Source organism: Mesoplodon bidens (genome assembly GCF_964165515.1).
Source record: "Mesoplodon bidens genome assembly, chromosome: 20".
NCBI lineage: Eukaryota > Metazoa > Chordata > Mammalia > Artiodactyla > Ziphiidae > Mesoplodon > Mesoplodon bidens.
Window position 1 is genome coordinate 11,415,718 of NC_138181.1, and position 15,281 is coordinate 11,430,998.

A 15,281-nucleotide genomic window follows, 5' to 3' on the forward strand; every position below is an offset into this window, starting at 1 on the left:
AACTGAGAGGCAGAACAGTTTCACTTAAGAAATTTAGCATATGCAAATCACCCAAAAGAACAGGGGGAAGAAAATCACCAGTAAAAAATAAAGGTAGAGGTAATCTTATTTGCTGCATTTAGTTCTGGAGGTATTAGGAATATCACGTATGAATATCAAGAAAAAAAGTCATTTTAGTTTTAAAATTACATTTAACAAAAATCAATACAAATACGTTATATTTAATATTTCCTTCATGGGATGCTCACTTCTCATCTGCTTTTCATGAAAAAGAAGAAAAACTGTCACCAATCATACCCTTTCCTTGTCTACGACAATGAACAGCTCCACATAGCGGGTCTGTGGCAGGACAGCTCTTCTTCTCTGTCAAACACACAAACATCATAAAGGCAAAAAGAAAAAAAAAGGTATAAGGCTACACGTTTTTCATACATAATGATCTTACCCTAACCTCTAGTCACTTATTTCATGTCTGTTAAGAACTTCATAAAATGATTTTAACACACCCTAGATCAATAAAGCCAAAAAAAACACGTTTTTTTTTTTAAAAAGTGATATCTGCCATCTGTACTGATCTGAGAAAAATTCTACCTAGTTAAAGATAATATGAGTTATTCAAGTTTCCAAAGCAGAATAACTGATCTTCTAATATCTAAACTACACACAGACACACACACACACACACACACACGTTAATAGGAAACTCCATCATCACTTTGTTGGGAGTAGAAGAAAGAATATCTGCCAATAACCCAGAGCAGAAGGAAGGACAAGGTTGTCATTTTATTTTGTTATTGTTGCCCTTTATTTATTTGTTTTCCTTCCAGTTTCATTGAGATACAATCGACACTGACATACAAGGTTGCCACTTTAAAAAAAAATTAGTTTTGTGATTTTACAGAAATTTAGATAAAGTATAGAATGAGCGAAAAGTTAATGTTTTCCAATGATTAAAAAGAACAGTACAAAAGTCAAAAGAAGGAATGGCAGGAGAGGCAATGAAAATAATGCCATAAACTAGTATGAGTTAATTAAAATACACCAGAAGGAAGAGGCACAAGCCTCTTCTAACACAGCGACATCATCTCATTATGTAGAAAGCTGCCTTCTCTGCAACTGAGGTTCCTCTGGTCCTAGAAACAGTTCAGGTTAAGAGACTCCTGTCAAGAGTAAGCCAAGGAATCCTAAAGAAGTCTCAAAACAGGGATACCACGAGTGTCCCTGGAAAAAATCTGAGATCATTAAAGTCCTAAAACTCAATCTCTCTCTTTCCCTCTCTCTCTCTTTCTCACTTTAGAGCTCCAGAATTACCACTCCAGTCTGTGTAAAGCATATCCACATCAAAAAGCCCACGGCTGGGGCTTCCCTGGTGGCGCAGTGGTTGAGAGTCCGCCTGTCGATGCAGGGGACACGGGTTCGTGCCCCGGTCCAGGAAGATCCCACATGCCGTGGAGCAACTAAGCCTGTGTGCTACAACTACCAAGCCTGCGCTCTAGAGCTCGCGAGCCACAACTACTGAGCCTGCGCTCTAGAGCCCTCGAGCCACAGCTACTGAAGCCCACGCACCTACAGCCCGTGCTCTGCAACAAGAGAAACCACCGCAATGAGAAGCCCACGCACCGCAACGAAGAGTAGCCCCCACTCGCCGCAACTAGAGGAAGCCCGCGCACAGCAATGAAGACCCAATGCAGCCAAAAGTAAATAAATTAATTAATATTTTTTAAAAAGCCCACTGCTCTCTCAAAGTCACTGTAAAGGGCTATTAGGTAGCAATGACAAAACGAAATACAGTTACTGTTTAAGACTTAAGCCCTAGTTTCCAAAACACAGAAGCCTGATTGTACTCATCTTGCTGGCAGGAACTGTGTATTGCTCGTCTTTTTATCCCCTTAGTACCATCACAATGTCTGGCACACAGTTGGCAAAAACACAGTAATAACAGGTATTGGTTTAAGGCACAAACACATCATTTTTTTTAAACTTGAGTCTCAGCCATGAAGAAATACATTATGTCCTTACTCGAAGTAGCTGAGTGACGCTAGGAGGCTCTTCCTCTTCATCCTTTGGGGTTTCTTCCTCTGTATCCTTGTTGGAAACCCCACATTTCACAGGCTCTTTGTGGACATCATCCATTCGATAAAAGATGTGCTCAAAATGAGAGCTGTTTTGCAGGGGTTCAATCCCATAACTCACATTCTCTATATGTAGCAAGCCTCTACGTGTGGTATTACACATACACAATTTTTTAGAATGAAAAAAAAATACACAGGAAAAGGAATTAAGAAACCTGAATAAAAGTCTTACTTCTTAACATAAGTAAGAAGGGCTAGAATGGCATAGAGAAAAACAGAGAGGCTTTAGAGGCAGGCAGACCTAAACTTAAAGCACAAGATGACTACTCACTAGCATGACTGCCTGAAAGTTACCTAACCTCTCTGAGGGTTTGCTGTATAAGGAAAGGCAATTCAGAACAGTGGCTAAAAGTGTGAAGTCTGGAGCCAGAGGACCAGAGTTTGAATCCCAAATGTTTCCTACTAGCCTTAGTTTACATTCTCCATAGAGTTGTTCTGAAAACTAAATTATTTAATACACGCAAAATACTTAGAACGTTGCCTGGCACGCAGTAACTATTCTACAAGTATCATTACTTAAATGGAGATAGTAGTCATAGCCATCTTATATAGTTGGTTTGAGAATTTAAAGTAATATTTCTTAGTTCAATCAATCATGCAAACAATCAACCAGGCCAGGGTCATACTGCCTGGCCCTTAATAAATTTAATTTTAATATTATTATCACTTCACTTGATACATGATATGATTTCTCTGAACCTCAGCTTGCTCACCTAAATATGGAAATAATCAGCCCTTTTTCACAGTCATTATGCACCTTAGATGAAAGAATATAGGTGAAAATTTTATAAACCTAAAGGGTGACAGAAATTTAAAGTATGTCTTATTTTAAATGGCAAACTTTGTTTAGTGGACTCAAAAAAATGAATTTTTTTCTTTAGTTATTAAAATTCATCAACTACAAGATTGTCCTAAATAAACATGCTGAAAATGACATCTGAAACACAGCTATAAAGACCTTCAGCAACATCAAAGTAAAATCTAAATTTCAGTCCCCTAAAATGACTTGATCTGGAGGCAGAGACAGGTAAAGGGGAAAGAAATAAGGGAATGAAAAAAACCCAAAAAATTGATAAAGAAAATTCCTTACCTGAGTCCAAAACAGTTGCTAAGAGCAATCGATGAATTATAAACGCCCTCCACATATCCCCGATAATGACAATGATTCTAAATGATAAAACCTGTATTAGCTTCAAATACTGTTACATTGCTGAAAATCATCATAGAAACTGCAGAACTAACAAAATTATTTAAGGTCCATAAACTAAAAAATTTTATTATTGGCGTCCATAATTATCACATGGCATTCTCTGTACTATCTTCAGACTGTCTACTATCACCCTACAGCTACACAAATGTTTAGGCAGAATTCCAGAGGACACTAAGTACAAACAACTCCTATAACCTTTAAACCTAGAAGCAGAACAAGGAAGCATAACGTCATGTTTAACATTTTTAATCACAGGCAAGAAGATGCCACAGCAGCCAACTGAAATCCAATACAGAAGAGGACCTTGTGACAGTCTAGTGACACCAAGGGGGAAAAAATTCAGTACATTGCAAAAACAGTGACTTTGATCTATCTGATGATTTTCTTTTCTTCATATAAGCATACTGATTATACGATTATTATTATTATTAGTTATACATTTAACCATCTTTAAAAACTAAAGAGACTTTGTCCTTAATCTTGAGCAAGAAATTGACCAGTGGAAATGAAGCATATCACTTACTAATATCAGATTTTTTTAGTACACAATGAGATTTTTTCATCTTTAAAACAATTGTAAAGCACTAAAAAAAAAAAAGCCAATGGGAGTGGGAGGAGGAGGAGAAGGACCAGCCCTGCCAGACCTTATGACATATCATCGGGCCTTAATAATTAAAACAGTAGGGTCCTGGTGGTGCGTTAACTAAGAGACCAACTAGTGGAGCAGAATACAAAGTCTCAAAATAGACTGAAATACATGTGGAACCTTATATGATAAAAGTGGCGTCTCAAATCACTGAGGCAAAGATGCACTTTTTAATAAGTGGAGCTCAGCCAACTGGTTAGACATTCAAAAAAGGATAAAAGTAGATCCATACCTCACACCATACATAAGAATAAGCTCCAAATGGATCAAGAAGCCAAACATTTAAAAAAATGAACCCATGCAAGAACTAAAAGAAAACATGGGTGAATTCCTCTTTAAGCGGGTGTAGAGAAAGACTTTCTATCACTCAAAATCTAGAGTCAACAGAAGAAAAGACTCATAATTTTCACTGTATTAAAAAAAATTTTTTTTAACTTCTACATTAAAAGAAACACCAAAAAGAAACAGTCAAAAGACAACTCAGAGACTGGTGAGAAGTATCTGTAACTTTTATCATAGATAAAACATAATACAAAGAACTCTGAAACATTAAAGGGGAAAGATTAAACCTAATAGAAGATGGAGCAAAAGAGTTGAACAGACAATTCACAAAAGAAGATATAAAAATGTCCTCATATAAATGAAAAGATTTTCAATTTCACTAAAGATACAGTAAGAACCCATGAGTCTATGCTGATATAAACAAGTAAGAAGGAAAAACTCTTCCTTACAGTAGAAACCACCAGTGAATACAGAAGCACTGATGAAATTAAGAAATCACCATTTTGACAACCATCATAACAACTGATTCAGGCAAATACTAAATACTAAAACTAGTGGGTAAAAATTTGAGAAGCATTGGGATAGTTACTAAGCTTCAAAGTATCTAACCAAAAAAGGCAAAACACAGTAACTTTACAGAGAAGAAACCTAGCAGACAACTCCTTCATCATCAATATTAACACTGTCAGTGATAAACTAATTGCAGCACATGCTCGTGATATGATCCAGAGAACGGCTCAATGTCCCTTCAGGGTGGATTCCTGCCAAAAGTGCATAACCTGGGCTTCCCTGGTGGCGCAGTGGTTGGGAGTCCGCCTGCCGATGCAGGGGACACGGGTTCGTGCCCCGGTCCGGGAGGATCCCACATGCCGCGGAGCGGCTGGGCCCGTGAGCCATGGCCGCTGAGCCTGCGCGTCCGGAGTCTGTGCTCCGCAACGGGAGAGGCCACAACAGCGAGAGGCCCGCGTACCGCAATAAAAAAAAAAAAAGTATATAACCTGAATCCAATCATGAGTAAACAACACACAAACCCAAATTGCAGGACATTCTACAAAAAGTCGGCCTGTACTTCTCAAAAATGCCAATGTTGTGAAATACAAGGGAAGGCTACAGACTTCCGGATTAAAGGAAACGGGAGACCGCTGAGCACAACACGTGAACTTGGATTTCCTTTCACTATAAAGTACATTATTAGGATAATGGACCAAAACAAATATCAATAAGGTATGTAACTGAATAACAGTATTGCTTCAATGTTAACTTCCTAATTTTGAGAACTATACTATGGTGACATAAAAGAAATTCTTGTTTTTAGGAAATTTATGCTGAAGTATTTAAGGGTAAAGGGACACCAGGTGTACAACATACTCTTCAGGAAAAAAAAAAGAGAGAAGGGATAAAGTACATGTGATAAATGCTAACATTTGGAGAATCTAGGTAAAGGGTATACACGAATGTTTTCTATTATTCCTGCAACTTTTCCTGTAAGTCTAAAACTGTGAACATTTTTTTAAACATTAAACAATTATGCACTAAACAACACAGGTGAAATTTCCACATTTTACAACTCTTTCCAGTGTGAGGCTATTTACAGCCACTGTTTTCTTTCTAGTGCTTTGTAGTTAGTCTAGCTTTGATACTGTCTTCTTCGCACTAGAGGAAAGGAAACACCTCTTCTATTACAGATGACGCAGCACTTGTGCGATAGTAATACAGTAACTCATGGCGCTCAAAAATGAAATGCTTCTACTTCCACTATAATAGAAGCTCTCATTTGACATGACTGAAATCCAGCACTTGATCACTCAGTCTACCAACTTGATGGTATTTCTTTAATAACTGGGTTTTGTGTGTGTGTGTGTGTGTGTGTGGTATGTGGGCCTCTCACTGTTGTGGCCTCTCCCGTTGCGAAGCACAGGCTCTGGACGCGCAGGCTCAGCAGCCATGGCTCATGGGCCCAGCCGCTCCGCGGCATGTGGGATCTTCCCAGACCGGGGCACGAACCCGTGTCCCCTGCATCGGCAGGCGGACTCTCAACCACTGCGCCACCAGGGAAGCCCAATAACTGGGTTTTATTAAACCTTTCCAAAGCCTTCAATTTAGTTTTTAAAAAAAAAAACAAATCCTATTTCGCAAGTTTACAAAACATCCAATTGAATTGCATGATTAGAGTAAAGGTATAAATGGCATAAACCGTTTTGGAAACACAAAAACTGTAAGCAAGAAACTCAACTACTGGGAGTAGAAGTACTCAGAAGTATCTGAGAAGAGCCTACCAGCCACAAGGGCCAGCGAGCCTGGGGCAGTCAACAAATTTTTCAGAGGAAAGAAGGAGCATTAATTAACTGAGGGAGTTAGTTGAGAGACTTTCTAATGCATTTGCAAGGTACCCCAAAGTTCAAAGACTAAATCTAATTTGGAGTTTTATTTCACACAGCAACTCATTATCAAGTGGTTATTAAAACTGTGTTTCTCTGTGAAAAATGGCCTTGTGAAAGATGCTGATGATGAAAGCCACATAAGAGCTTTACAAATTAATTTAAATAACAGAATCACAAGGGAAAGCATTTACATTTTCTCAGTGTAACGTAACTGCATTTTATGAACAAAAGTATATTCCATGATGATATCTGACAATGTTGCCACACACACAAAAATCCCAGTACCAAAGTTTTAATTACTATCTCAAATCTATAGTCACACTTTTATCTATTTGAACAATATTCAATAACCAATAAGTGAAAGGCTCCATCTGTCTTAGTTTATATTTTTCAAACACCCAGGAAAACATAATTAAATTGTAATACTTTACGATAACAGTTGAATAAATTTCTATAAAACCGAAATCTATTTTTAGCAGTTTTAAGCATATAAACTTTCAATAATAGTAAAAAATAATATTTATTGAGTTCACTGTTGTTGGACTGACTGTTCTAAGTAGTATCTTACAAGTATTAACTCATTTAAGCTTCCCAATAACTCCATGAAGTTATAATTATTATTCCCATTTTAAGGTGAGGATTCTAAGGCACAAACAGGTTAAAGAAACTTGACCAGCAAACAAATAATAGAGCCAGGAATCAAGTCCAAGCAGTGTGTGTTACCAAAATCCAGGCCAAGAAACCGCTCCAAGAGAAAAAATGCCTTTTTTAAAATCACTGCTTGTGTTGAGTGGCATAAATTATGTGGTCTTTGGTCTCATGCTATAGCAATCTTTGGATGGATGATTGGATGGATGGATGGACGGCTGAATGGATTATCTGTGTTCTGGTTTATGCTATCACGTACATTTAAACTCCTCTACTATTTTGCTATTAAACAATGGACAAACAATCAAACAAAACAAAACAAAATAAAACAATGGACAAACAGAACACTGAGATAAAGGAGTCAGAAAATGGGCCAGCAAAGGATGGATCTAAGTCAGCATTGCCTTTTTTTTTAAGTACTAATAATTAATCTAAAATAAAGGCTTTCATAATTCAAAAAGAGTCATGTACCACAATGTTCATTGCAGCTCTATTTACAATAGCCAGGACATGGAAGCAACCTAAATGTCCATTGACAGATGAATGGATAAAGAAGATGTGGCACATATATACAATGGAATATTACTCGGCCAGAAAAAGAAACGAAATTGAGTTATTTGTAGTGAGGTGGATGGACCTAGAGTCTGTCATACAGAGTGAAGTAAGTCAGAAACAGAAAAACAAATACTGTATGCTAACACATATATATGGAGCCTAAAAAAAAATGGTTCTGATGAACCTAGGGGCAGGACAGGAATAAAGATGCAGACGTAGAGAATGGACTTGAGGACACAGGGAGGGGGAAAGGTAAGCTGGGACGAAGTGAGAGAGTGGCGTTGACATATATACACTACCAAATGTAAAATAGCTAGCTAGTGGGAAGCAGCCGCATAGCACAGGGAGATCAGCTCGGTGCTCTGTGACCACCTAGAGGGGTGGGATAGGGAGGGTGGGAGGGAGACGCAAGAGGGAGGGGATATGGGGACATATGTATATGTATAGCTGATTCACTTTGTTATACAGCAGAAACTAACACAACACTGTAAAGCAATTATACTCCAATAAAGATGTTAAAAATAAATAAAATAAAATAAACATTTTGCCTTCTATTTATTTGAAGAGAGCTGCAAAAGTGCAAAACTAACATAAACAATTCCACCTAACAAAACATAACAAAGCTCAGGGGAAAAATAATACATGTTTAATGGTAACAAAGATTTCTCATGAAAACTATAGCAAAAAATAATAATATATAATACCTAACTGCCAAAAGGGACTTTAAGACACTCTTCCCAACTAAAATTAGAAATATTTATGCTCTAATTAAATAACACATAAAGCAAAGTTGACATCTGCCAATTATTTCAAGTATTCCTGGCCAGTTCTTTCCTCAGGAAAACTGTTCTCTGATGCAAAAAGGACCACAATACTTAAAAAAAGAATTGTTTTCAGCAAAAAATCAGAACATATAATAGGAAACAAGTGTTTGTTCTTTACTAAGTACTAATGGCAAGTCAAATGGTTTAATAAGGAAGTAAGATGTACTTTAAGAGGTATCCATTTTCAGCAAAATAAATAAAATTAAAAAATAAATCAAACTTTTCCCCTTCATAATCAGTAAGGATTATATATTCAATAGAAGATTATTTTCCTGATCTTTTAAAAATCACTTGACCATGGAGAACCAGGAGAGCTGTAAGGTAAATACTGTTTAATTTATGTCAATGCACTCACATTCCCACCCCAGGACAATGCCATATATAATAATATCAAAAGAGGTCCTTGGAGAAGCACAAGGTAACTGTCCTGAGTACCTGAAGAGAATGCACTTTAAAATTATAATTGTTTTAAATTCTGCTACAGGGTCAGGAGGAAAATATATTACCTGTATATCAGGGTAGTCAGAGATCAGAGCCCCTTCCTTGTTGTAGGTATAAACTACAAAATCTTTGGGTAAAAGGTCCCTGCAAGAGGAATAAAACACACCATTTAAAATTATTTTATCTATTTGCAACTAAGGACACAACTTATAAGGCATTATTCCCAGAAGAGATGCGCAGAAATGAAAACTTTCACCTGATAAATCGTTATTCAAAGAAGGAGCTACCATAAAACTAAAAGCTCATGAAGGGACTTGCATCTGAAATCATGCATTGTTCTCACGGTCATAAAATGCTGGTTGCATAAAACATACGTAACATCCTTAAAGTTTTCTGATACATCTCATAGGAAAAGTATAAATTAGGTTATATAGTACATCATATTTCTAGAAGAAAATAAATGATTTTACCCTCTTTTAAATGTCCTATATAAAGAAGCAGCACTCCTTTCCTTGACCTCCTAAGTACGGGGGCAAAATCTGTGTCAACTGTTGGAGGAAACAATCATTGCTGATTCCTGAAGCTTCCTTCCATGTTAAGGTAGACTGATAGTGGAAACCACACATGCAAAATAGGGTTAGCTTTGTCAACGAAAAGATAGCCAGTGATGCTTGTTGAAGATGGTAAGGCAGACTTTATTATCAACATAAGTATAGGGACCACTGCAAAGGGATTTTACAGGGCGGTGGGGAGAAAGACCAGGCTCAACTCCAAATACAGCATGGAGAAGTGGGAATTTATAAGCAAGGAGCATGGTGAGGGTCAGTGGATGGAAAATTACTATGAGGAAACAACAGGGGTGAGGGGCATTCTGGCTAAACCAACCTAACAGATTCTTGCTGAGGACAGGCCAAGGTGATCAGACATCACTGGGCAGGGAAGGGGAGTGGAAGATAAGGAACCTGATCAGACATCCAGAGTGATCAGATATGGGGGGGAGGGGGAAGTTCTTGCTAAAACTAGATTTTACAACAAACTACACTGATGGACCTAGGAGAAGGTTCAGGAACCTGACTAAAGTTTGGTCAAGCAAAGAATCTTTGTCAGTCTCCCTTCTTGTTCAAGGAAAGAAAAGACATTCTTCTTTCCTCTGAATAATACAAGTCCATTTCCTCATTCAGTTGTCTTTTGTTCATTACAGACCAGCTGAATCATCTATTGGAACCTGATAGCAGAGGATATTTACTGGGTGGTGCTAACAGTCAGGCATTTAATGAGGGGAGTTGCTATGAAAAATAAAAGAAAAACAAAGATTAATAGTTAGAAACCCAGTTTCTGAGTCCAGGAGGAAGCCATCAAGATTTTTTAGACTTGAGCTTGGCGCATCTTCAGGTGTTAGACTGAGGTTGGCACTGGCCACCTGACACACTTTCCTAGTTTGCAGTTTCAGTGTCACTGGTGAGAGCATCAGGTATTCTGATTAATTTCCTGAGAGGTCCACAGGGCAGGAGGCATGAAGCTTGCCCATACAGGATCTATTGTAAACATTTTTTTTTTAAGTTTCTATCAAGTCTTCCAGCTGCAGCTTACAGAGTTTAAGGAAAAGGGCAGTTTTAGTTGTCAATGATTCCAAGTCAGAAAGGACAAAAATTGGAAATGTAAACTTAGAGAGTTGTAGCCAGATACTGGAGGAAACTACAAGAATTCAGGACTTGGTAAAGCTGGCAAAATGTGCAAGATGAAAGCAGCAACAGTTCACTATAGCTTTCCATTGACACAAACAAAAAAGCACATTCTCTCTACAGTCACCCCCATTTCTGTGAAAGATAAAGTAAGACTAATTTGTTTGCAAGGAAGTTTGGTCTCATTAAACTTGGCCCGGTTATTTACATAAGTACAGCAAAAATAGTGATTGACCACATAGTACCTTGTTTGAGTTTGCTTTGCTGGAGCATTGCCACTCAAGGCTAAGAAGCCAAGTCAAGAACTTGCCACCAGATCTGACTGCAATACCTATAGATTTGGGTGAATTCCTCTCTTCTGAAGGTTCCCCAAATATCCTGAGGTTCCTGGGCCTGCCAGAAGTGACCTTCCTTACTCACCTGTAAGGCAGGAAACCCTGTAAGCCAGGAACAGGATGGTTCTTCCAAGGGGAGCTGTATAAACATTGCCTTCTTAAAGCCAACCTTAGTTCCTTAGAGCTATCTGGTCATACCCGATTCAGTACACATCATTCCCAAATATGACATTACAATCAAAGTCTTGGTAATACAAGCAAGGTTTCCAATTGCTTTGTGTGACAAGGAGGATAGATTTTGACTGAACTTATGCAAATAACTATACTGCCATGAATATAAGATGGGTTAACACATCAAATAAACCTGATTAGTTCAACATCTCACTTTTCGTAAGGAGACAAATCCTTTGAGATTTTCCAAGGGCCATTTTGGAAATATCAAAGTTAGTTTGGGGCCAAAGAGACTCCACTTAGAATTTGATTTGGGGAAATTGTCAAAAATGCCAAAAGGTTTGAACACTTGACTAAATTGGATCACAGGTGTCACTGTGAAACAACACTTAGCTGTCCATTTAACCAAAGTCACAATTAAAAGATTTCAAAGGCAAATACAGAAAGTTACACAGTTATTAAAAAAACAAAAAACAAAAAACTCTTAGCTTTCTTAATATTGAGAAGATCTGGTTTTCTTAAATAATCAAAGACCTGATAAACACATGACACATAGGAAATTATCTTAAAACACAAAATCTTATCTTCCCAAGCTGATTACTTAAATGTAAAGAAAAACAACATTTTTTACCATTTCCTATTAAGAGGAAACCAATAAGCTAAGAAAACCTCGTGTTTTAACAGAGAAAGAAAACCAAATTCTGGTTTTGTATCAGTGTACTATTAATACTAAGGTAAATTAAACAAACAAACAAACCAAAAAAGCTTACAAATAAATCCATCAAATAGTAGCCAGTTTTGACCACACAAGGAAAGATTCCTTTTCCAAGGTCCCTTTTCCACAAACTTTCTTTAGAAATTTTCTTACATCACTCAGTTTTTGTTCTACATTTTTCTTCTTTCTCATTCTGGAACAACCATTCATTCTACTTTGGGACAAAATTATTCTCTCTTACCCTTAGCAAAACATATCTTTCATACCCTTCCTTATCAAAAATACACCTTATATTTTCCTTGCATACAGTTTGTTTTCTTTACCCTTATTATTCCTAGTAGTTTCATTTATTTATATTGATTAGATTTTTTAATCATTAATAACTCTAATTTTCAGTAAAAACTAGGAAGCAGGCAATTGCAAACTGTCTGCTACATACTATCATTCTGTAATAATGAATACATTATTTCATAATTTCTAGAGATGTATCTTTTTCACAGTACAATTCCTCATGCTTATTAACAGACCTAAATATATTTAGCTTCTCTATACCATATGAAAATAAGATGCCAAAAGTAAATAAAATTAAATTTCTCTTCAGCAATTAATATTTCAATATTTTATCTTATTTGGAAGTTATGTAGTCAATGATTACCCATCTTTGACTTAACTTCGTATAGCTTTAAGGTTTCAAGTTATGAAAAAATTTTTTGAAACTATTTTTCAGGAGGCATAAAACATAATTACCATTGAAAAGTTCATTTATAAACTTTTATTCCACCTACATCTATTTAATTTACTTGTTCTGAACAATTATACTTGAATTACTCATGAAAATTTCATGAGCTATTAATTAAACAAAGCTAGCCATCCATCATCTTAAGTTGTTTTTCTTGTTGACAAGTCATGCAAGTATCAAAAAAAAAATCACGAAAGCGAAGAACAAAAAATTATATATTTATGGTTCTTGCCTCTTTTTTTTTAACTGCCATGCTTGACATCAAGCAATTCCTTTTTATTATACATTTTGCTCTAAGGGTTGATTTATAATTTATAATCTTAAATATCTGGTAGAGATAACATAAGCTTGTTTGAATAGTAAACATAGGTGAAAAAATTGCATATCTGCATTACATATTTAAAGCCGACAACCCTGAAGTTGTCAGTTTATCAACAACTGTATCAACAATATAAGAACTAGCAAAAAGATTATTCAAGATCATGTGAACTTAAAAAAAACTTGGATAAGTTTCTGCATTCCTGAGAGTTTTAAGAACATAATTTATCTAAGTGCTCATTTATCTCTAAACCAATTTGAATAGAACTCTTTAAGGAATTTTATAAATTAATGTGATAATACCATCCAGAGGTAGGAAACTATCACACACCTATAACATACATATATATAGAAATACATAAACATACAGACGCAAATAGAGAACTTAGAGTTTTCATTTTAAAATTTTAGCCGTGAGTCAGTAAAACAGCAATACAATCTCATGTGTTTATCTCCACTTCGTATTTTCATCTGAATTGTCTCTGGCAAATAAAACAAGTTAAGGTCACCTGCCTACCAATACTTCTGGAGGAGACTTTTAAGATTTTCTTTTGCTGTGATATGCAATCTTCCTTTGCTGTGGTCTAAATTTTAGACTGCTGTCTGGATGTTTCCAAAGCCCATGTGAGTGGACAAATCATTCAGTTCTATTTCCAAATAGCCTTTTGTTCTTCTTTTCAGACTCAAGTAGTTGCTTTCAAGGCTACCTGAGTTTCTTGAGAGCCCCCGATGGATGGCAAGGGACCAAAAATGGAAGTGGCTGTGGGGAGCTGAGGGGCTGCAGTGGGAGGGGAAAGTTGGACGGGTGTGCACAGAGGGATGGAGGAGGTGGCGGTTTGAAGTGGGACATATCAAAGGATCCAAGGGAACTGGGGGGAAGATTGATGGTGGTAAGAGGAGGACAGAGGAGCAGAAGCAACAGGGAGGGAGCAGCATCAGAGCAGTCCATCTGGGGAGATCCCAAGTTTCCAAAAGACGCCAACAAAGTTCCAAATTATCCTCGGCAAAACATGCCAACAAGAAGAGAAGCAGACAGAGCTGGCATAGCAGAGAGTCAGCAGGATGTGAGAAGAGGTGGTTTAGTTGGCTGAAAAGTTCCAATGGGAGAAGCCAGATCCAAAAGAGAGAACAGAGAGACTTCACAAAGAGTCAGGAAGAAAGGAGTTCCAGCCCAGGACATCAGGGAATAATCCCCATTCAGAACACGGAGCCAGGAAGGCCTTCCAGCCCAGGAGGTACCTGTCAAAAGAAGCCTGGGACTCTAACCCAACTTCAGAGGGTATACTCAAAACCATAAAAATCAAGTCAGCTTCAACGGATGTTTGTCTGGAGCAATGGTTCAGGAGTCAGAGTCACCAATGGATCCCCAATCAGTCAGTCAGGACTGAAGACAAGGGCTTCAAGGTGCATACTTAGGGTCCAGAGTGAGAGGTCGGGGGGCCCAGTGATGAATCTGATCCCATACGAGTCATGGCGCCATGACTGTCAAAGAAAAAAAATATTCAATGACACGTGTTAAAGATGTTGACGCTAACCTTCTTCAGGATCACTGCAATGGGATTTTACAGTGAGGGACAGAGATCAGGCTCAACTCCAAGCACAGCATGGGCAGGTGGGAATTTGTACCCAATGAGCAGGGTGGGGGTCAGTGGATGGAAAATTACTAAGATGAAACACTGCAGTGAAGGAAGCTCTGGCTAAACCGACTAACAGATTCTTACTGAAGACGCCACGGTGATCAGACATCACTCAGGGAGATGGTGGAAGATGAGGAATTTCATCAGATGTTGAGGGTAGGGGGTTCTTGCTAAACTCACTTAGCAGGGTTCTTGCTAAAACTGGATTTTCCAAGGAAGTGTAGACATGGACCCAGGAGAAAGTTCAGTAGCCTGACCAAAGTCTGGTCAAGCAAAGGACCTGTGTCATTTGCAGCAGCAATGGAGCAGCAGTATACTTATCTCCAAGGCTTACGGACAGGTCAGGGATGCAGGGTGCCAGCTAGTGGTTTATGATGTAGCCCTTAACGTTCTAAACTCCAGGCTCAGACTGTCTAGACTGTTTAAGAGATGGAGAGATCGATGGTTTACGTACAGTTTTATCAGTTACACAGCCTGACTTTAGCCATGTGACCAATATAGTATAAAAGACCCCCTCGGTAAACGTGTGAAAAGGGCTACCCTGAAAAGATGATGCTTCAGTCAT

At 37.7% G+C, this 15,281-nt stretch overlaps 1 protein-coding gene across 1 annotated transcript in view; it reads right to left on the reverse strand.

Annotated features, from left to right (window-relative positions):
• ADAM9 (ADAM metallopeptidase domain 9) overlaps positions 1-15,281 on the reverse strand; it is a 105,293-nt gene that overhangs the window by 68,278 nt on the left and 21,734 nt on the right. Inside the window, exons 4-7 of the mRNA XM_081220689.1 lie at positions 9,185-9,263; positions 3,223-3,299; positions 2,020-2,215; positions 298-363 (exon numbers count right to left, since the gene is read on the reverse strand). Coding sequence (XP_081076815.1) covers positions 298-363; positions 2,020-2,215; positions 3,223-3,299; positions 9,185-9,263 — 418 coding nt within the window. The remainder of the gene's footprint in view (positions 1-297; positions 364-2,019; positions 2,216-3,222; positions 3,300-9,184; positions 9,264-15,281) is intronic.